The sequence below is a fragment of the Tripterygium wilfordii genome, chromosome 19 (genome assembly GCF_013401445.1).
Source record: "Tripterygium wilfordii isolate XIE 37 chromosome 19, ASM1340144v1, whole genome shotgun sequence".
NCBI classification, from domain to species: domain Eukaryota; kingdom Viridiplantae; phylum Streptophyta; class Magnoliopsida; order Celastrales; family Celastraceae; genus Tripterygium; species Tripterygium wilfordii.
The window spans coordinates 9857376-9880491 of record NC_052250.1 but is presented as its reverse complement, the minus strand read 5'-3'; the positions used below and the strand labels follow the sequence as shown (position 1 = coordinate 9880491).

Genomic DNA, 23116 nt, shown 5'->3' with positions numbered 1-23116 from the left:
ATAAAAAAAAAAAAAAAACACATTAGTGGCCTAAACACAATTAATACTTGTGTTGAAGATAAGGTAATACAGTATAATATTAGGAAAAGCAGAGTACATGTTTTTATAAACCCATAGATTCAAGCAAGTCCCATTGTAAGACCAATATATATAGAGATATATACAATGAAGCAGAAGGTAGCCATGAAAATGCATCGAAAATGAAAAAAGACCAAAGTCCCAGAATTCTCTCAGAGTCGTCGAAAGTGAAACAAGTTCTCTTCAGAAATAGGCAGATTTCTTGAAGACTCAAATACACATTAAGTATACGTGCATTAGGGTTTATAAAACAAGTTATCTTCGAGCAATTTCTATAACTTGGGTACCGGATGAGGGAGTGGGACGTCCCAGTCAGTCACAATGTGATTACGAGTGATTTCCTTGAGAGAACGGCAGCCACTTAGTGCCATGGTTAGCTCGAACTCATCACGCAGCATTTGAAGTACTTTTCTCACACCAGCCTCTCCTTCCGCAGCCAACGAGAACACCACAGGCCGTCCAATCTGAGACGACAATAAATAACCATCAATCCAAGAATGTCTCAGAAGAAATTCATAACCATATTAATGATCTATCTAAACACCAGTGTATAAAGAATGGCACCGTGGAAGGAATTAATAAGAAGAATGTATTGATACAGAAAGGCCATAATAGCCACAATTCTCCATAATGATTACTAATGCCGATTATGGACGCCAACGGACATTTTCATTTTGTTACAAAATACAAAATAAGCTTTTGTGTATGGATATGAAATTCTTCAAGAAGAAAATTTTAACCACCAGTTGACTAGTCACAAGTTAATCATAAATTAATGCAAATGAGATAGATAATTTTACAAGGAACAAAAGGTTTTGACGAGATACGATATATCTTTGGCCATCTGGTAATGGACAATATCATCATCCAATACCCATCATTTTATATAACTTTCATAAGATATCTATAGCTTAAAGTGATTATGTATCATTGTTGCCATAATTTTGGTATAGATCATACGACAGTTCAAAACTTACGAATATGCCAGATGCTCCTAGTGCCAATGCCTTGAAGACGTCTGTTCCACGTCGAACACCACCATCCAAGAACACAGGTATCCGCCCTTGTGCAGCTTTGACAACCTGAAGTATCAATAAGACAATTTAGAAACCAAAAAAGTTCAAAACAAGATATCGTCATGATGATACCATTTGCTACTAACTTATCTTTTAGGGGAACAGAAATACAAAACTATTAAACATGATAAAGATACCTCTTCCAAGGCAATGATTGTGGCAGGGACATAATCAAGTTGGCGAGCGCCATGGTTAGACACAATAATACCAGCTGCTCCAGCTTGTACAGCTATCCTTGCTATGGAGTCAGCATAGTAAAATAGTTCAAAAATTTACGAATATTACAATTCTGATTGAATAGAAGTATTCTGGGTTTTAGATTTCTTACCATCCTCAGCAGTGAGTACACCCTTGACAAAAATTGGCAGTTTGGTGATTGTTTGAAGCCACTGCACATCCTGTTATAACATCCAACAAAAAAACCATTTCGTCAGCTGCTCTTTTTCAAAAACATTTTGCAGAAAACCGTAACATATTCGAGATCACGGTTACAACCCAACTTTTCAGCAGGAATTTCCCAGCCCTTCTATATTTTGGATATGCAAACTGACAAACTCCTAAAACATGTAGAGCCTGAATTTCGTCCCATTCGATAATCGGAAACTCATAGAAATTATAAACATTTCGCACCTTTGATAATTGCTAGGGTATAGTTCTATTTAGTAGGTTTCTCAATATGTTATGGGCCATTTAACTGTAGCAAATAGCATCTAAAATTTCTGAAATTGGAACGACATCCGCATGGGTGATGAAGTTGAGGGAAACTTAGAAAGATACAATTTTAGTTAGATGATGAGTTAAAGAATCGGGCTCCTGACGCTTAGAACTTTTTTTATTTCCTCAATGGGTTATTTAGCTTTATTCCATGTCTGATTATGCACTCAACATTCAGAGTGGTAGATCCTTTTATTATGATAAGGGACTATAACTGATCCCTGAGCACTGCCTGTCTGCAACATAGAACACATGTAAAAGCCCCGAAAAACCACAGAGAAAACATATATCAGTCATTTGCGTCTCCAACTTCTCGTGTTGTCATCGAAACACCGCAATCTAACAGCAACAAACCAGTATCATCATTGCCATCGCAATAGTAATTTGAACTCAAAAGAAAACTTCAACCACAACAATACTATCACTGGAGGTCTGTGTAAAATAAAGAAGAGAATAATTTAGTCACATGGATTGTAGTATTTTCTCCCTCTAGTTTTCATCAAGACCAAAAGATGAATGGAATAATATATCCAATAAAGAAAAGATGAATGAAAAAATGGTTAACTTTGAGGATTAAAGGAGCAAATTGCAACAACCAAAACAAATTTAGGCCAGAAGTAAATTATAGCATCTCTCCTTTTCTGAATTTGTTAGCTATGAAAAACTATTTTCCATCTAAAATATCCTCAATTCAGATTATTATACCAAATAATGCAAGAATTATTGCCCAGTTGGACTAAATCCTGCAGCTTATAGATGAAGATCCAAACAATGATATTACCATGCACGTCTCAACCAAATGGTCCACTTAACATACCTTCCAGCTAAGAGAACGATCAATTTGGCCAGCAACATATGATGCGAGGCCAGAGTCATCGGCCTGCAATAAAAAAAAAATAAAAAAAAATAAAACCTGTAAGAATGTAGAAAAAAAAATTGAAGCTAAGATTGCTAAGTCATAATTTTTTTTCTCTGATACGAAGTCAATCATACAGGTGAATATTCACTTACTTTGTCCATCTTGCCCAGGTCCAAACCTTCAAAGTTCTTTAATGTCAAAAATGGGGGTAGAGTAAACCTGAAAGAGACATAATGAGATCATTAATGGAATGATGTCAGTAAAATAACTAGATCTCGGACAAAGTCAGGATTTTTTCGAATTTAACTGTATCAATTATGTCTCAACACATTTTAACCAAATTCTTAGTCGAAATGATGTACGAACCACAATGTTAAGTTTAGGTATCCACCTATTTTTAATGTCAGCCTCTCTACGACCTAGCCTTGGGGTATCAACTGTAAGAGCAATAGCCTTGAATCCAGCCCTTTCAGCTCTTCTCACAAGCTGAGCGACAACATTCCTGTCTCTGTGTACCTGAGCATTATAAAACAGCAAAAATCAGTGAACTAACAAAGCGTAAAAAATTTATACGCTGAAAACAGATCACTTACTTAATGTATAATAGTATAAAGGCATATCATTTCAAGCTTACATAAAGCTGGAAAAAGCGGATGCCAGGTCCTGTTGAAGCGACCTCTTCGACACTGGAAGTAGCCCATGAGGATAATGTCTAAAACAAAGGGAAAAAGAATATAATTAAGAAAAGCAAGATCCGTGCAGGCAAAACTTCAAGAAGTTGTAAAAGTTATGAAAATATTCAAGGAAAAGGCAATGAATTACAAACTCTCAGGACTAAGTTACTGACAATGAACTTGGGGGCATCAAAAAAATAAGCCAGGACGTAGATGATGCATGAAAATATCAGTTAGATTATTGATATTGACTCCTAAAAATCATCGTGGCAATTATATCCATTTTCTAACAAAGGGAAATTACAGGTCCTCTAAGCTGTTGAGAAGGCAATTAACCCTTCACAAAACCATCTAAAAGCAATCAAATGAGCCAAAATGCATATTCAACTGGGTACCTGACCAAATTGCTCGAAAGACATGTGATGAAAACTAAACTAAATTAAGAAGCGCCATGAATCTCATTTTCTTGGAGTTCTTTTTACTCCCATCAGCTAAAAGTTGTTTATCCAGAAATGATTCTTTCAGAATAACTGAGTTTATGAATTTCAAATTATATGATGCAATACAAAGATCCTATCATAATGCTATATAGTGTAGAAAGTCAAACCATGATAGTTCCAGCAGCCGATGCAGCTCTGGCTGTTGCATACTCCCCTGCATAAGAATTAAAGCATCTTAGACAACCAGCCAAAATTGAAGCACCAGAACGCAACTATGAATCAAAATATGATATTAAACTTTCAAAAGATGTTGCATCCCTCCAAAGAAAATATTCAGGAAATACTAGAATGGTTATTTCACTGTGGTTCAGAAAAAAGGCATGCTGGTTGTCATATCTTTGCATATCTTTGCTTACTGAATTGAGTAAAAGAGCCTTCTAGTGTTGTTAAACAATGAGTAAAATGGCATTGAAGTGAATTATAAGGCACGATGATTAACTAGCTCGAAATCAAGTCATAACGAACTTCTTGAATTGTATGACATTGAAGTGAGAAACTGATTCCTTCCAGCTGTTACACCAATCCAACTATTCCATTTGATTTAGAAATGTCCAGTTCAGTCTCTTCAGTTGGCTTTCGGATAATTACCCACATAATAGAGAAACACAATCAGTGTCAACAAGGACAACAAAGACAAGAAATCAGTTATTCTATTTTTTATATGCAAAAGAAAAATAAATAAGAACATTCTTTTCATTCTATTTTAATTGATTTCCGTTTTTAGACATTCCTTCTTCAGACAAAATAAAGGTACTAATAACTACTAACTAGTGGTATGAGCAGCTTGAATTAGAGAGTGGTTTGATTACAAACAAGAAAACTCTCAGGCAATATTTTTCAAAGAATAGATACTCCAACTCTGCAGAAAACATGGCCCAATAGCATTCTTAAAAAGGATCATCAGCTACCAGGTATTCACAGTATAATTTCAATAGAGGCATGGCCAACAAACAAACACAAGTCAGTTCCAATTCCAATAACTCTGTACGTCAATAGAGTTAATACTAAAGCTAACATTGAATTGTGCCACATACCCTCTGGATGAGCCATCTTTTGCATCGCTGTTGGGGCAATCATGATTGGCATTGATATTTTGAAGCCCAAGACAGTAGTCGTCATGTCAATGTTGCTCACATCAATAAGAATACGGGGTCGGAACCTATGTTTGATTCATGAAGTCCTTTTAGAGAAATCCAGAACATCAAATACATTCAATAATGTTTGTGCTTGAAGATGATGACAATAATTGAAAGTTCAAACAAAAGAATACAATCAAGTCCATTTTCGTTTTAATGATAAGGAGAAAAGTCTCACAGAATTCTTGAGAATGCATTTCTATTCTCTTGGAGAGTCCACTGGTCCTCTGCACCAGATGCATAGTAGTCATACACCATCTTTGGCAGTTTTTGCTTTGCAATTGCCTCATATTCAGTGACGTTGGTGATCTCCATCTCGACAATAAATGGTCAATGCCCTGAGAAAACAAAAATCAGGCTAAAATGTGTTCATGGACCACAAGACAAGCAGATGATGGGTTCACAAAAGTTGTAGCCGCATTTTAAACTTCAGGAGCTCCACTGGGAGTTAAAATGTTTCAATTTTCAACTTAAATTTCACAAAACTATGGCATCTAAAAGCATAATAATGTATAATCTTCTCTTCAAAAGCAAGCATAAACATACTTAGAAATTTGAACTTTCAGTTTTTTGGAAGCCGAAACAGTTTGAATAACACCCAGATGAAAAATTAAAGAACCCACATACATATACATTAGAAAATGTGAAAGAGAGACTCAAAATTCACCCTTAGAAAGAAAAAAAAGAAGAAGAAACAAACGTAAATGGAAGCAAACCTTTGACTTGTGCAACAGTGCACATGCAGAGAAACAAGCAGAGAGCGGCTAAAAAGAAAGAGAATGCGCTTCAAAACAATGCAAATGACGTATTATATATGGATTTGCAAGAAGACAAATTGGGTGGGGGTTATTTATATACATAATTTAAGTGGGAGAGAAAATTACATTGGAAGTGGATGAGCATTTGAAGGTGAGCATTTCAGACCAAATCCTGCCAAGCCAATTTGGTTGCCTCTCATCCACAAATCATTTGTGTGTTTCACGGCTTTTCTTCTTCATTATCATTTCCATTCCCAAAAAAAAAACCCGTAAAAGGAAATTCCACATATTTGAAGAAGGAAAAAGACAACATAGGTGGCGCTGTCTTCGTCGATCAGTCTCGACTCTCGACTCTCGACACTACCCTCGCAGTGTAGATCCATGGGTTTTATTGAAAAATGACCTATGTTTATAAACATTTTTCAAATATAACCCTTCTTTTTAAAACACTTAAATCTGACCCTTTTAGTTAAGAAAAAGACGGAGATACCCTTTTACGTCTTTTTATGCATTTCCCTCTCACTTGCAACCCTAAAAATGTTTTCCCTCCTAAAACTACTTCTCTCTCTCTATGAAACCTCTCTCTCTCCTTCAAACCCAGTAAAACCGCCCCATCTATACCTCTTTCCTTCAAACTTTGTCACAGATCTAGTGAAATCCATATGCCCAAACTCAAATCTTCAAGGTTGAAGTGTCACGACGTCAAATCTTCGTAAGCTGTCATAGCGATGTCGCCCACAATGCCAACAAGCCTCAAGTCAGTAATGTAAGCTCCGTCTTCGTTCCCGTTGAACATAGAAGTGCTCACCATCGTCGATAAGTGTCCCGCCCTTCGTACAAAATATTTCGTTGATAAATGTCTGTTTTTTTCGTTGAGAACTATATTTGTTTTCGTTGATGTGAGACAAATTTTTCGTTGGAAACTTCGTTTGTTTTCGTTTAACTTAGACAATTTTTTCGTTGATAATATCACGATTTAAATGAAAGGTGTTTCTCAACCAAAGACTTTAACCATAGCTAGATGCATAGCACAGAACATGGTTTGACCAGTCAAAATGAATGGGATTATTATTACTTAAGTTTTGCTAAATGCTTAAATGAATATTGAGGGATGTTCGAAACTTACCTATTACAAAGTTGATGGATCATCTGCAGTCTTTATTACAACGATGGTTTCATGAGAGACGATCAATCATTGTTGAAATGAAAGGTGAACTGATTAACTATTATGATAAAGTTTCAGAAGAAAGAAGGGATAGGTATATAACGTAATTTATTTTTCATTGATAACGTTGAGAATTTTAGTTGATGATATATTTATTTTGTTGGGAATTTTGTTATTTTGGTTGACAAACTTTTTTGTTGATAATTATCATTTTCGTTTACTACTTAAGTTTTTTCGTTTATAGTTAGTTTAATAGTATTTTCGTCGACAAATGATTTAGTTTAAATTATAATTTTGTTTACTACTATAATTTTATCGTTAATAGTTAAAGTTTTTGTTAAATTGACAAGGCAAGAGTCATGACTGTGGAGCCTATTAGTATAAATATTTTTCTTGTGAAAGATGGTGATATATTTCTATTAACATACGCAGAACCAATCAACCCTATTTTGAACACAAACACTAATGTGTTGATTGAGGAAGTGAGAGTTCTACTACCACCAACAATCAGGAGAAAAGTGGGAGACCAAGGAAACGTTGAATATCATATTCCGGTAAGCAAATATCAAAAAAAAAATGTAGTCATTGCAAACAAGATTGTCACAACCATCAAACTTGTAGTGAGCCCATTGCTTTACACCCTAACACGTCAGTACCATGAGAATTATGGTTGATAACTATTATTTGTAACGTTGATTACTGTAATTGTTTACGTTGATAGTTATTTGTTAGGGTCACTAATTTTTCATTGATAACTATTATATGTAAGGTTTATTATTGTATGTGTTTTCGTTGATGGTTATTTGTGAGTGTCACTAATTTTTCGTTGATAACTATTATTTGTAACGTTGATTACTGTAATTGTTTTCGTCAATAGTTATTTGTTAGGGTCACTAATTTTTCATTTATAACTATTATATGTAAGATTTATTATTGTATGTGTTTTCGTTGATAGTTATTTGTGAGTGTCACTAATTTTTCGTTGATAACTATTATTTGTAACGTTGATTACTGTAATTGTTTTTGATGATAGTTATTTGTTAGGGTTACTAATTTTTCATTTATAACTATTATATGTAATGTTTATTATTGTAACTGTTTTCGTTGATAGTTATTTCTTAGGGTCCCTAATTTTTCATTGATAACTATTGTTTGTAACGTTTATTACTATAATTGTTTTCCTTGATAAATATAATATATCATACATAGAAATTAAATAATTAGAGTTATATAAATTAAATACAGTTAAATACAATATCATGTTCCTGATCATCAATATAAATAATCCCTTCATTCTTTTCATCCTCATTTTCCTTTTTTCTTCTTTTTTTTCAACAATCTCCTCTACACTCTTCTTCTCTTCCTTTTTGTACGTATTCTGAGTTGATTTGAGGGCCAAAATTTTCTGCTCAATTGAACTGAGCCTTACGGAAATATCAATTGTATCATCTAACTTTTTAGCTGAAGTGACATCAAGTTCAACTTCGGGCTTATTCTTGGATTACTTAAATTTCTTCGCCATGTTCACTATGAATTCAACATTCTCATCTATATTAGTAGTATAATTCTAGTCACGCTCTGAATGTGTGGGAACCATTTCAATGACATGTACCTGAAGATGAAAAAAATCATATAAATTAATAAACTATATTGTAAATCGTTATCAACCTAATAATACACTTATCAACTAAAATATAATATATTATCAACGTAAATATGGTAATGATCAACGTAAAAATTTACATTAGCAACGTAAACATCTATATTGTCAACGTAAGCATTCTCATTAACAACGTAAACATTTTCACTATCAACGAGAAAAAATATATTTACCTCCTCGTCTTCCAATAAATCATTGATTGTCTTGGATTTGTGTGCCTTTGTTGATGACCACTTCAACATTATGGGCAACATTTTAACATCAAGACCGTTGGGAAAATGTTCAGCAATATTGGGACTAACCTCATAAGCCAACAATTGAAAAGCCCAAGGAAAACTCAAGAGATTGTACCACTTATAATCATTTTTCTTCTCCTTAAATTTCTCAGATCTACCAACAAAACAATTGTTCAGGGACTGAATTGTTTTTTTGTAGGACAAAATACCCCATGGATACTTGTTAAATAGATCCACAGTCATGACTCTAACCCTGTCAATTTAATAAAAACTTTAATTATCAACGATAAAATTATACTAGTAAACAAAATTATAATGTAAGCTAAATCATTTGTCGACGAAAATACTATTAAACTAACTATAAACGAAAAAACTTAAGTAGTAAACGAAAATGATAATTATCAACAAAAAAGTTTGTCAACCAAAATAACAAAATTCCCAACAAAATAAATAGATCATCAACTAAAATTCTCAACGTTATCAACGAAAAATAAATTACGTTATATACCTATCCCTTCTTTCTTCTGAAACTTTATCATAATAGTTAATTAGTTTGCCTTTCATTTCAACAATGATTGATTGTCTCTCATGAAACCATCGTTGTAATAAAGACTGCAGATGATCCATCAACTTTGTACTAGGTAAGTTTCGAACATCCCTCAATATTTCATTTAAGCATTTAGCAAAACTTAAGTAATAACCATCTCATTCATTTTGACTGGTCGAACCATGTTCTGTGCTATGCATCTAGCCATGGTTAAAGTCCTTGGTTAAGAAACCACCTTCATTTAAATCGTGATATTATCAACGAAAAAATTGTCTGAGTTAAACGAAAACAAACGAAGTTTCCAACGAAAAATTTGTCTCACATCAACGAAAACAAATATAGTTCTCAACGAAAAAAAAGTCATTTATCAACGAAATATTTTGTACGAAGGACGGGACACTTATCGACGACGGTGAGCACTTCCATGTTCAACAGGAACGAAGACGAAGCTTGCATTGCTGACTTTAGGCTTGTTGGCATTGTGAGCGACATCGCTATGACAGCTTATGGAGATTTGACGTCGCGACACTTCAACCTTGAAGATTTGAGTTTGGGCATATGGATTTCACTATATCTGTGACAAAGTTTGAAGGAAAGAGGTATAGATGGGGCGGTTTTACTGGGTTTGAAGGAGAGAGAGAGGTTTCATAGAGAGAGGGAAGTAGTTTTACGAGGGAAAACATTTTTAGGGTTGCAAGTGAGAGAGAAATGCATAAAAAGACGTGAAAGGGTATCTCTGTCTTTTCCTTGACTGAAAGGGTCAGATTTAAGTGTTTTAAAAAGAAGGGTTATATTTGAAAAATGTTTATTAGCAGGGGTCATTTTTCAATAAAACCCTAGATCCATTCATTTCTAGTTGGTTTGAGATGGGTCCAGGTTGCTGTTTGGGAAATTGGTTTCAGGAGTATTGTAGGGGAAAAGACAACAACTCAGTATCGTAGTTTTTAAACCCGGACCGGTTCATCAGTTCGACTGTGAAACCCAAGAACTTGCGGTTTTCGTGATTTTTTGCATGAAAAAGACCATTTGTACGTTTAACTGTGAAGAGTCGTGAGTTAATCCATAAAACTGTGTAACCCGTGACCTGACGATTTTAATGAAAAACCACTTGACAATAAAAATACTTAAAATTGCTCCAAGTCTTCTCTGCTTCTCTCGAGTCTTGATCTCTCTCCAACCTCCACTTCTCAGTTCTCATGACGGCAACCAGTGACCACACCACCATGGCACCACCAACTCTAAGGTTGAAAAGCAACGACAAGTTTCAATCTCTCTCTTTAGGCCAGGTTCAGCATTCAACTCACATCGTTCGATTTAGGTGTGTAGTATAGTTTGGGTTATTAAATTTGAGCTTTCTATTGTCTTGAGACTTGAATTCATGCCTGATAATGCTCAACATCTGTCTTGAATTCACAGTGAGAGCCTAGGCGATGGAGTATGCGATCTGCAGTCTACAATCTATCGTGATGGAGGAGAACGAGAGAAGAACAACTTACCATTTTGGATCTTGTGAAGTGTGTGGCAAACTGTAAGGGTGTAAGAAGAGAGGAGATCATGATTCACAAGAGAGAGGCGGCGAAGAGTTCAAAGAGATGAAAAAGGAAAAGGAAGAGGAAGAGTCCGTTTGGTTTGTTTTCTGTTTCCTATTTTCTGTTTTTCATTTTCTATTTCTATTTTTCATTTTTTGTTTTCTAAAGAATGGAAAGCATGTTTGGTTTGAAGTACTGAAAATTATTTTCAATTTCCTATTTTCTGTCAATTAAACAATGTATTAATTTACCATGATTATTTTTTAACTTAAAGCTATTATTTCACTATTTAGTTATTTATATGTTTTTGTTGTCATCTAAAAAGATAGAAGCCCAGAATAAAACATTAAAACATAAGATGACTAAGGCCCAATATCCATGACCTAAGCCTTCAAGAGAAAAGCCCAGTAGCATAAGGGCACCAAACCAAGGTCGGTCATGAAACTTCGCAGATGGCAGAACCACAAACCTCAAAACTCTCGCTCTAATATTGACAATCGTCTGATATATATGCAGCAGAGATAACATGGAGCTTTTCAACATGAAAATGCAGTTTTGGCCACTGACCTTACCTTCGCAATAATCAATGGAGGAAATATGGTTAGATCATCAAACCACCACTGCTTTGTGGATGAAATTGGCTTGATTGATTCAGGGGTGGTTCTGGTTGAGGAAAACCTAAACCCAGATGGAGTTTCAAGAGAAGATGAAGATGAACTGTTCTTGCTCATAATCTGTCGGTAGTGGTCGGAGTCAGAACATCGGTCAATGTTGTCTGAATCAAAGAAGAGGTTGAGACCAAGGGAGGTTATAAAGCCAGGGATGGCTATATAGTCCGTCGGGAGTGATCGGAGTCAAAATGGCGGGCGATATTCTCCTAATCGAAGAAGAGGTCGTGGCGAAAGGAAGATACAAAGACGGAAGGGAAATACGAAGCTGCAAGCCCGTGTTTTCTAAAACGATTTTTTTTCGTTTTCCAATTTTCTAGCTATTTTCTATTTTTCATTTTCTGTGTTTTCTAAATTATCAAACCAAACGTGTTTTCAGATTATTTTCTGTTTTCTAGAAAAGGAAAACAGAAAACACATGGAAAACATTCAAACCAAACGCACTCTTAGGGTTTTGTATTTTAGTACATTTGGGGATGAATTAAATCCATTTTTGCACTAGTGGGCATGTGGCCTGTGTGTATGAGTGCTAAAATGAGATTTGAATTGGGCCAACAAAAGAGCTTTATTCAGGTTTGAGCCCATTTCTTAGATTATGATAAGCTTTTAACTCAAAGCATAAGCTCGTCAAAAAATTCAAGTAACATAAGATATATTAATTTATGCTGGATATATTTCATTTTTTATTTTTGAGTTATGTATAGCTAGTATATATCTAAATATTATTATTTTATTATTTATTAAAAACATGTGGTTCGATCTCTATTATAATGGTTGAATCTCGAAACCCTTGAACCTTCAGCTTTAACGGTTCGATACGTGGGTCGGGTTTAAAACTATGCTTAGTCAGTACTGGGCCCGTTCAATATCATTACATTGGAACACCAATTTTCATCTTAACTTACAAGAGTAGGCTAATTAAAATGTAGGAACAAGTATCACAGAAGTCCTCAAACTTATCAAAAAGGGTCAATTGAGCTCTTGTATTTTTTTTGTGTCAAATTAGCTCCTCGACTTCAACAAACGGGCCATGTTTGCCCTTCTGTCTCCCTACAATTAAAAAATGTTGATGTGGAACTGAATATGTGACATGTCATTCATTTGGCAACAAAAATTAAATGGAATAGGTGACATGGCTTTCAAAAAAAAAAAGTTTAAAAAAATAAAAACACTTAACAAAGAAGACGAACAAGAGAGAAGAGAGGAGAGAGTGTAGTTCTAGAATTCTACCAAAATCAACTACGATTGGAGAACCATCGACGCGAATCAGATCACCAATATCCTCATCGCAAAACCAGATCTAAATAGACTGGTTGTACTTGCCCCGCCATAATCACCAATATCTTCTCCTCCATCACCGTCGGTAATTTATGGGCATTATCGCCCAGATTCCAAGAAAAATTCACAGATCTGAAAATGTCGCTAGACGATATGCTGCATCTGGGAGCTCAATTGAGGCGAGCAGTTCTGTTTTTGATTCTTGGATCTGTCTTGGGGGTATGCCTCTTGGCTCTCCAAGGTTCATTCTCTCTCGGGCTCGGTTGACATGAATAGGTAGATTTAATGGCCTTTTTTAAAATATTTTTATTTTTATGAGCAAATGTAAAGGATTGGTGAATGCAGATCCAGTAGTGAAGGTTTATTAAGATTTGATTATATGTTTATTCTTTCTTCGGTAGCATCCAGTCATATGTCGCCGGAGAACATTTCTTTGACATCATTGAAGTTGTAACAACCCATCTCGGAGGGGAATGAGAATTACCAATTTGCTCAAAACATAAATTATCTATGCAAATCCTCCAAAAATCATTTAATACAATCCCTAATGGATAAAATGTATTTAAAAATCCATTAAGACATAATTAATAAGCCTTTAAAATTTAACAAAGTGGAAGTCTCAAACCCTACACTACCCATAAACCACAGCCTATCCATGGGAAACCGCTCACGTCTCGGGATGTTGGCCGTCATCCGCATACTCACTTGAAAAGAAGAAAAATAGAGGTTGAGTTAAATAACCCAATAGGGCTATAATACCCGATAAGGACTCGAATATCCATGAGACGGATACCGAGAGAGATAGCAAATCACAATGATGTGAAAAATAGAAGAATTAGACTACAGATACAACAACCAACTCGAAACAAGACAAAGAATGGCATAGACAATATGAAAATGAATCATGCCACAATCACCACCCAGTATGCATATACATAAGCATGCAAAATATATAGGCAAAACACATATCCAACCTGTGCGCGTTGCGCCAATAATCATCCACAATTGATCGACAGCACACAGCAATCCGGATTCCACATTAGAGGCCATGACGTTCAAATCCATCCACAAATATCAAGGCAGCACATGACAATCTGGATTCCTTATCGAATGCCGTGGCGCTCAAATACCCCGCACTATCAAATAGGTAATAAATGAGGGGATAAATCATAGACAGTGATCAAATATCCAGTGCAATCAAATGGATAACTAGTAAGGAATAAATCCCAAACAGTGATCATGTCTCCCGATGGTGTGTCGCAAGCACAACCATTGTACAAAACCAACCAATCATGTCAAAGCTATCACATCCACAATACAACTCATGGTCACAATCCAGTCCATCCAAACACACAATCAACCATATTTCATGATGCATGTATATGGCGATTCAATGAATAAAAATCAAGTAACGATCCAATGAAGCGAGTATTTAACGTGCAAGGAACATAATACAAAATGAAAACTCATAGCATCACAATCAAACTCTAGACGAGTCCAGAAAGAGACAACAAAATGCCAATAATTCACAATGTAAATTACATTAAGGAATTTAACGAAGAAGCAAATAACAAAGGGAGTAATATCTCAGAATTTATAATAAAATGAAAGATCGGGTATAAGAGGCCAAAGAGATCAAAACTCCTACCTCGAAAGTAGTGTAATCAAAACTATGCGTCTATTGTATTTACTACATCTCCTCGAACTCCTTCTCCATTTAACAACTTTAATGCCATGGCCTACCACTCTTTCTTTTGAAAGAAATCAACACAAATTGCAGTACCAGGTTCGGTGTTACCCGAAAGTCAATTGCTCAATCATCCATTCATCCATGTACTCCAACAACCTAACACAGGCACGACTGTAGTGCAACTCTCAGGTCCACAATCGGGTCTTCATCTCGGTGATTTTTCTGAGTGTCCAAGGTGTGGAGAAGGTGTGTCTCTGTAACGACCCGTCCCGGAGGGGGGTCTGCGAAATTATCAATTTATCCAAAACATAAACTATCTATGCAAATCCTCAAAAAAAATCATTTAATACAATCCCAAAATGAAATAAAGGTATTCATAAATCTATTGAGACGTAATTAATAAGTCTTTATAATTTATACAAAGCGGAAGTCTTTATAATATCAACCCTACACTACCCATAACCTCAACTATATCCATGGGGAAACCGCTCACGCCTCGAGAACTTGGCCACCACCTACGTACTCACCTGAAAGAGAAAGAAGAAAATAGAGGTTGAGCTAAATAGCTCAGTAGGGGTATGGTACCCGATACAGACTCGGATATCCATGATGCGAATACCGAGAGAGAAAATCACAACGATAATCACATACGATGAGACAAAGAGTAGAACTAATCTACAAATACAACAATCAACTCAAGAGTAATGAAAGAATAGGCAGGAACAATAGGATTATGCTCATATCACAATCACAACCCAATATGCATATATATATATATATATATATATATATATATATATATATATATATATATATATATATATATATATATATATATATATATATATATATATAAGCATGCAAATTATATATGTAAAACACACATCTCCTCCCAATGGGCATAGCGCCACAAATCATCCACATCCAATCATCGACACACGGTAGTCCGGATTTCCCCTCGGAGGCCGTGGCAATCAAATCTCCGTATAATCACATCGCAAGGCAGTCCGGATTTCCCCTCGGAGGCCGCGACAATCAAATCCCCGTATAATCACATGGGAACAGATTAAGGGGAATAAATCCCAGACAGTGATCACGTCTCAAGGTGGTGTGTCGCGAGTCACAACCACCGTACAAAACAGAGCCAGACAACAACAACAAGGCTATCACATCCACCCATCTCCACAAATCCACAATCCGAACACACAGTCAACATATATCATGATGCATGTATTACAATAAGGTTTTCCATGCACCCAAACCCATTTCCAAACTAGTTAAGAAAATATTTTACTTTCTTAGAAAATTAGGACACAAAGCTCTACGAAGAGTCACAATCAAATCAAACATTTTCCCATATCCAAAATTTCACATGCCTATCTACGTGCTGAAAAGATTATAGTCAAGTACGGAGAAATGCGAACCAATGTATAGACAACAAAGAACGATTCAAGAGGCAGGGATTTAACAAGCCCGGAAAACACAGAAAATTGTAGAACATGAAGTATCGGGTAATAGAGGCCAAAGAATGAAGAACCCCTACCTCAATAGCAGTGCAAATCAAATATGTGTCCACAACGTCTACTTCGTCTTCTCGATTTCCTAAAAATATATCGACCTATAGCAGGTTATTAAATTGTCAAAAATGACTAGATTGTCTAAAAAAAATAACTTCCCTATAATTTAATTATTTATCTAACATGTACTAATCCACTAAGCGATAGTCTCATTTTATTATTTGATCATACAAGTTGATCAAATTTGTCAAAGTCAAACTCTAGTCATGTAAATAAATTGGCCAAAAGGAACGAACTTATCAAATGGATTAGACCCATTGGGCCACCATTTACTCTCTTTAATTTGATCCAAGGAGGCCATGCGGCCTGATCTCTGTCACACCCATTTTTGGGTCATCTCTGCCAACGTTGGTTGCAATGGAAATTCCGAGCGTGCGAAGAGTCAAAATGGTGATGCCGGCAGCCCAATTGGGTGACCTTCTCACCTCTGTGATGTCTATTCGTGAAACCAGACAGAAGTGGAATAGAGAACTTACCCCCTTGTCTATCCACCCCTCCTATGATTTTATCAGTGTCATAGTATGTCTCTGACAAGTCTCCGGCGAGGGTAGTAACTCCTTATCATGACTATCACTGCCAGAGTGTCGTGGTTAAGATCTAATCCGAAAACTAATATTAAGATGAGGGAGAGAAGGGACCGAAATCATTACCTCTCCTCTGCAATGCCCGATGAAACAGGTCGGTTTTCTATGATCTTCGACGTCGACGAACGAAGCTGGGTTGTTGGGAGTTATGCCAGAGAGTGTACGGCTCCTAGGGTTTATGTGGTATAGAGAGTGTTCATATAATGAGGGATGGAAAGTATAAGTATTGGTATTTAGGTACTTAAGTATTACCAAAATTATAAATTTAATCCCTATAGTTCTTTATTTTATTAGTTTTCCCCTATTGTCTTGTTGAGAGTACTTTCTTACCCATAGTAAAATTTCGGGGTTTTACAGTCTCGGTACGGGGAGTCCATCCATGGTGGTAGCTTGCGTCTTTAGCAACTCTGGTCGCCGGATCAAACGAGTTTTTCCTCATGTGGATCAGTAGGTTTTTTGGTCAAATCTATGGCTTTTGTGGCCATTGAAGACTGGGTTTGGTCGGTGAAAGATGGGTTTTGTTTGGGTCAAGCACTGGCACCAGTAGTGACCTGACGACGACGATCGATCGATATCGGACAGTCGAGCATCACATGAGAGAAAAAGAAAGATATATTTAGGTTTTTTTCCTCTTTGTCATGAATCCCGAGGTAGAGTTTTATACTAGGTTATATCGAGGTTTCCCTTAATTCAATTTTTTTTAGCCCTTATGTTTTCTTTCCTCTATTTCAATTAAATCCTTCCTTGTTTTAATGAAATTTCAATTACCCCCTTACAAAAGTTTGAGGTTTTACAGAAGTACATGAGGAGCGTATCATGAAACTGGTAGTCTTTCAGCTAAAGGGAGCACAACTGTTTGGTGAGATCGATTGGAGGTTAATCGGAAGAGTCAAGAAAAGGCTCATTTGAGGGTATTGGCGCAAGATGAAATAATTGATGATGGGAAGATTCCTACCTCCGGATTACGAGCAGTACCTATTTCAGCTATACTAGAACTGTTATCAAGGTAATTGACAAGTCTTTGAGTATACTTCTAAATTTAATAGATTGTTTACGCACAAGAACCTAATAGAGACTGATATGCAGAGAGTAGCGTGGTATTTGAATGGCTTGACACCATCGGTTTGGGAGAAGATTGGGTTGCAAGTGGTGTGGTCTATTAGCCTAGCCATAAAGGTTGAGTTGATGGGGCACAATTTGGAAAACCAGAGTTAAAGCGTAACACTCTAAAGTCCTCTTACTCTCTATACAAGGGAAAGTGTTCACAAACACCAAGGTAGCCAGTTAATGTGATAGATCATTAGGATGAAGAGGAAGAGCATGGGGCTGTGGAAGAAGAGGAGTACGTAGATGTCGAGTTTGCAGGTGAACAGATAAACTATGTAGTGTGGAGGATCCTATTATCGACCAAACAGGAGGATCATTCTCAGCTCCACAATATCTTCCATTCGCATTATGCGATTGATAAGAAGGTTTGTGACCTTACCATTAACAATGGTAGCTGTAACAATTTTATGGCCAGAAAGCTTGTCGAGCATCTGAAATTACCTACAATGAAGCATCCTTATCCTACACAATTGGGGGAATATAGAAGGGTCCAACAATGCAGGTGAAAAATGTTTACCACATCCCCATTTCCATAGATAAGCAATATGGAGATGAGATAATATGTGATGTTGTAGATATGGATATAAGTTATGTGCTCTTAAGCAGACCTTGATGTTTGATGCGAATATCACCTACAAGGGCAGAGACAATATTTATTTATTCAAATGAGGTGATCACAAGGTTACAATGGTTCCTTCTAAGAAGCATACTATACCAGTTTTCAAGGCTTCTAAAGTGGAAGGGAAATCATTCCTAACCATTGCTTGTTCTGAGCATGTCATTGTAGCAGATTATAAGAATATTGGCAAGATGCATGCTTTGGTTGTGAAGGCACTGGTAGTCATCAAAATAGACTATGAGGAGAAGAATACATATTTTCAAGAAGCGATTCAACCACTCTTATCTGAATTCAATGACCTCTTTGTTGGTGACTTGTCGGATAGCATTCCACCTATGAGGCCTATAGCACCAAATTGACTTCATTCCAAGATCAAGTTTTCCAAACTTGCCTCACTACAGGATGAGTCCGAAGGAGAATGACACTCTTAAGGAGAAAGTTGGAAAATTGCTGCGAAAAGGGTTTATAAGAGAGTATGAGGTCTTTTTTTTGTCCTAGTGTTATTGATGCCCAAGATAGATGGTAATTGGAAATTGAATCACGGTTAAGTATCATTTTCCTATTCTGCAACCAAATGACATACTTGATCAACTATGGAGGTCGAAGATGATTTCAAAAACTAATCTTTATAGTGGGTACCATCATATTCAAATATGCAAGGAAAATGAGAGGAAAAAAACTTTTAACACCCATAATGGTTAATATGAGTGGATTGTCATGCCATTCATCCTCTCTAATGCTCCTAGTACGTTCATGTGGGTCATTAATCAGGTATTGAAACATTTTGTAACCAAGTTTGTGGTTGCTTATTTTGATGATATTCTGATTTATAGCAAGACCAAAGAGGAGCATGTGCTGCATTTGCGGGGTGTATTGGCAGTTTTGTAGGAAAACAAGTTGTTCGTGAAATTCTTTGCCCTCGGACCCCCGCTTAACTTTGCCTACCCCAATATAAAATTCTTTGTCCGTCATTGCGACCCCCCTCATACAAAGTCCTCGCTTCGCCCTGTCCTTGACAAACAAGTTGTTATTCCTTGGATTTGTAATAAGTTATGAGGATGTCCGTGTGGATGAAGACAAGGTCAATGCGGTTTGAGAGTAGCCTGCTCCTAAAAAAGTTAGCGAGGTCCGAAGTATCCATGGCATTGCAATGTTTTACAGGAGATTCATTCGAAATTTCAACAATATTACATGCCCTGTTATAGATTGTTTGAAAAAGGGAAAGTTCGATTGGGGAGGTGAAGCTGAGAAGGCCTTTGCGCTAATCAAAGAGAAGTTGTATATTGCGCTAGTGCTAGCATTGCCAAACTTTAAGATGGAGTGTGATGCATATGGTATGGGTATTGGTGTTGGGCTCCCTCAAGTTAGGCGATGCATTACTTTCTTTAGTAAGAAGTTGAGTGATTAAAGGATGAAGTGGAGAACTTACGATCAAAAGTTCAATGTTATGGTGCATGCTTTGAAGCATTGGGGGTTGTCATACCCGGCTTTTATCCAGGTCATTTTCACTTTTACTTCTTATTACATTAAAATATTTTTTTTAAACATATTGTGAAAAACCCAAATTTAGAGCCCAATTGAATTTTTAAGCCCAATTAACTTAACCCCAAACCAAATTTGTGTCACAATATCCAATTGGTTCCTAGCCCATAACTACAAGCCCCATTCTCAAACTTACCCCAAGCCAACAAATAAAACCCACAAGCCCAAGCCAAAACCCATTGGCTCATAACCTGAGCCCCACAAACCAAATGAACCCTACGAGTGTGTTTGGATTGAGAGAGTTGGAGGGAAGAGAAGAGAACGAAAATGAAGTTTCCTTTCAATTATCTTGTTTGAATAGTTTATAAAAAAATTAAGGGGAGGGATTTGAGGGGATTTGGGAGGAGGATTTCATTAAATTTTTGTTAAAATTCTTCCTCTCCAAAATGGAGTCATTTGGAGGGAAGGGAAGGGGTAACTAATTAAGTTATTTATAAGATAAAAACTTATTTTACCCTTGTTGATAATATTTAAACATAAAAAGTAAGGATAAATTAGTAAATTAAATCATTTTTCTTTTCTTTCTTTTTTTATCTATCCAAACATGAGAGAGAAATGTATTGTCCCTTCCATTCTCATCCTTTCCCCCCAAATCCCTCAATCCAAATACACTCTAAAAGTTCTTAAAAAAAAGAGAGGGAGGGAGAGGTGAAAATAGAGAGAGAAAAAAACACAGAAGAAAAAAGGAGGAGGGAGGCGTAGCAAAGAGGGAGAAAAAAAGAGAGAAAAAGGAAGTGAAAAAAAAAGAGAGAAAGAAAGGGAGAGAAAGAGAGAACAAGAGAGAATGGAGAATAGAAGGAGCTTGGTTGCATTGAAGTAGGAGAGGTAGTTTTTCTTCTCTTTTTGGTCTTACTCTCTCTATTTTTTTTCATCTTCATACTAGTTCTTCATTCTCGGGCTTCCGGTTGTAGAAAAATGGGGTTTTCTCCTTCGAGAGATCCTGTCCCTATGCAGGAGTAAATCCCCTTCTCAAATATAGTGGTTTGATTCTTGTTGTTACTGTTTTCCTTTTCTTTTTTTTTTGGTTGTCTTTTGTTTTCTTATTTTGTTCTTTTTCTCTTGTTGGATTTCTCTCTTATTTCTTCTTCATGTATTTGTCATATTATCCTTTGAGATTTTATTTTAAATAGTCATTTTGCTATACCTCATCATGTATTGTCAAAACCGATTTTGTGGTAAAACTAAAAAGAAGGGAAGATTTCAGCGGTGGAAGTGGTGGCTGCTTGGGGAGAAGAAGAGTAGATTTTTGGTTTGATTGTTTGATCTTATTATGAGCTGCTTTTGCTATGTTCTTGGGCTGATGTTGGTCTCTATTTTGGGCTGATTATAGCTCTGGTATGGGGCTGGTTTCAGACCAGTTTTGGGCCCATTTTAGCCTTTGTTTTGGGTTCAATTTTAGACCAATTGCAGGCCCATTTTCATCACTGTTTTGGGTTACTTTTAATCTCTTTTTAGGTTGTTTTTTGAGCCGTCATTATTTGGATTTTTTTTAATCTCTGTTTTGGGCCAACATTCATTTTATTTTCCAAAATTGGGATAGTTGCCTCCCCGAGACAAAAACAGTCTTAACTACATACTCGCGAAAAATGACTTTAACTCTAAAATGATTTTCGTTAAAGTCAAAGGTGTGACATTTAATTCGTTTATTCCTTTGCAAATATTATTTTTGACTCTCCTCTAAAAAAATTGATAATTCTTTTTTTCAATAAAATTACGCAAATTTGCATACTCCTTTTTCGAGGGATTCTGTCCCCGTGTAGAAGGAGTTGTTTCTAAAAATCACTCATTTTCAAAAAAATTAAAAATATCTTGTTGCAAGCTTACGTACTCCTTCTTCGAGGGATTTTGTCCCCGTGTAGATGGAGTTCTTTCAAAAAGTCTATTTTTTTTTAAATTCTCAAATATTTTCATTAGCCCTTGTTCAAGTGTTGGTAACAATGCAAGTGGGTGTCGTAGGGTACTAACACCTTCCCTAAGCTCAATCGACCGCCGGACCTACTTTCAAAATGGCATACCGGTATTTTAATAGGTGACCAATTGCACCTCCAAATCAATTGGTGGAGATTTCATTGTTTTTTAAAATTCTGCCCGCGTCGCGATTTCGATTGCGACAGGAGTCTTACCTGATGCAAGCTAAGTATGTTCTATATATAGATCACCAAGCTTTGAAGTTTATCAATAGCTAGAAATAGGCGGACAGTAGGCATTAAAGTCGTCTACATTTTTGCAGAAGTTCTCATTTGTCATTGAGCATAAATTTGGAACCCTCAATCATGTTGCAGATGCCTTTAGTCATCGAGTAGCATTGTAGGTTTTCGTTAGTCATGAAGTGATTGGGTTTGAGCTGTTGAAGGAGTTATATACAGAAGATGAAGACTTTAAGGAGGTTTGGGACAGGTGTTAGATAAGGCATGCCTCGTTGGGAGATTTTTATATCTATGAGGGCTACTTATTCATTGCCAACAGACTTTCCATTCTCTACATGTCTCTATGTGTGAAATTGATAGAAGACTTGGATAGTAGAGGTCTTAGTACTCACATGGGTATAGATAAAATAGTGATTAATCTAGAAGAGAGGTATTATTGGCCTCAACTAAAGAGGGATGTTGATAATTTTGTGCATAAGTGTTTTATCTAGTACACTGCAAAGGAACATTCTCAAAATACTGGTTTGTACATGCCTCTTCCTATTCCAAATGACATTTGGGAAGATCTTTCAATGGATTTTGTGTTGGGCTTACGAAGAAACACAACGGGGAGTGCATTTTGTTTTTGTTGCCGTTGACAGATTTTTGAAGATGGTCCATTTTCTGTCATGTCGCAAGATGTCTAATGCGTCTCACATTGCCCACTTGTTTTTTAGAGAAATTGTAGGTGTCCGTTAGTCATGAAGTGATTGGGTTTGTATAGAGAACGCTTAACCATTACTTTATATCGCAACTCAAAGCTCCTTGGTCATTTTTTGCTTACTTTGCGAAAGGCGTTTGATATATCTCTGAATTTCAACAGTAGGACATATCCTTTGTAATACCTTGTACTTGTGTTGAGTACGTATCCATTTGAGTCTGGTAGATAAGTTTGAATTGTCAAATTTGAGGTTAAAAAATCATTAGAAATTA

At 36.2% G+C, this 23116-nt stretch overlaps 1 protein-coding gene and 2 long non-coding RNA genes across 5 annotated transcripts; 1 reads left to right on the top strand and 2 right to left on the bottom strand.

Annotated features, from left to right (window-relative positions):
* Window positions 1-77: 77 nt before the first annotated feature.
* On the bottom strand, window positions 78-6140 carry LOC119985271 ((S)-2-hydroxy-acid oxidase GLO1). Of its 3 annotated transcripts, none has more exons than XM_038829518.1 (12): window positions 5922-6140; window positions 5216-5375; window positions 4936-5060; window positions 4009-4055; window positions 3362-3439; window positions 3119-3243; window positions 2880-2946; window positions 2686-2748; window positions 1483-1552; window positions 1292-1392; window positions 1056-1160; window positions 78-542 (listed from the first exon to the last, which is right to left on the bottom strand). In XM_038829518.1, the coding sequence occupies exons 2-12, from the start codon at window positions 5350-5352 to the stop codon at window positions 351-353; spliced, it is 1110 nt and encodes a 369-aa protein (XP_038685446.1). In that variant the 5' UTR covers window positions 5353-5375; window positions 5922-6140; the 3' UTR covers window positions 78-350. The 3 variants fall into 3 exon arrangements, with proteins under 3 accessions (XP_038685446.1, XP_038685445.1, XP_038685447.1); XM_038829517.1 differs by lacking the exon at window positions 5922-6140 and adding an exon at window positions 5754-5888; XM_038829519.1 differs by lacking the exon at window positions 5922-6140 and having other exon boundaries at window positions 5212-5327.
* Window positions 6141-14925: 8785 nt separating this feature from the next.
* Window positions 14926-16946, bottom strand: LOC119985280. Its single transcript, XR_005465078.1, has 4 exons — window positions 16796-16946; window positions 16622-16718; window positions 16112-16170; window positions 14926-15095 (listed from the first exon to the last, which is right to left on the bottom strand). It is a non-coding gene; the product is annotated as an uncharacterized LOC119985280 (long non-coding RNA).
* Window positions 16947-17091: 145 nt separating this feature from the next.
* Window positions 17092-19291, top strand: LOC119985281. Its single transcript, XR_005465079.1, has 2 exons — window positions 17092-17379; window positions 17526-19291. It is a non-coding gene; the product is annotated as an uncharacterized LOC119985281 (long non-coding RNA).
* Window positions 19292-23116: the final 3825 nt, after the last annotated feature.

Excerpts from the sequence above, each read along its gene's own strand:
- LOC119985271 (XM_038829518.1), bottom strand. The coding sequence starts at position 5,352 with ATGGAGATCACCAACGTCACTGAATATGAGGCAATTGCAAAGCAAAAA. Across the intron at positions 3,440-4,008 it reads CGGCTGCTGGAACTATCATG|ACATTATCCTCATGGGCTAC; the intron begins GTTTGACTTTCT and ends CCTTTGTTTTAG. Across the intron at positions 3,244-3,361 it reads TCCGCTTTTTCCAGCTTTAT|GTACACAGAGACAGGAATGT; the intron begins GTAAGCTTGAAA and ends TATAATGCTCAG.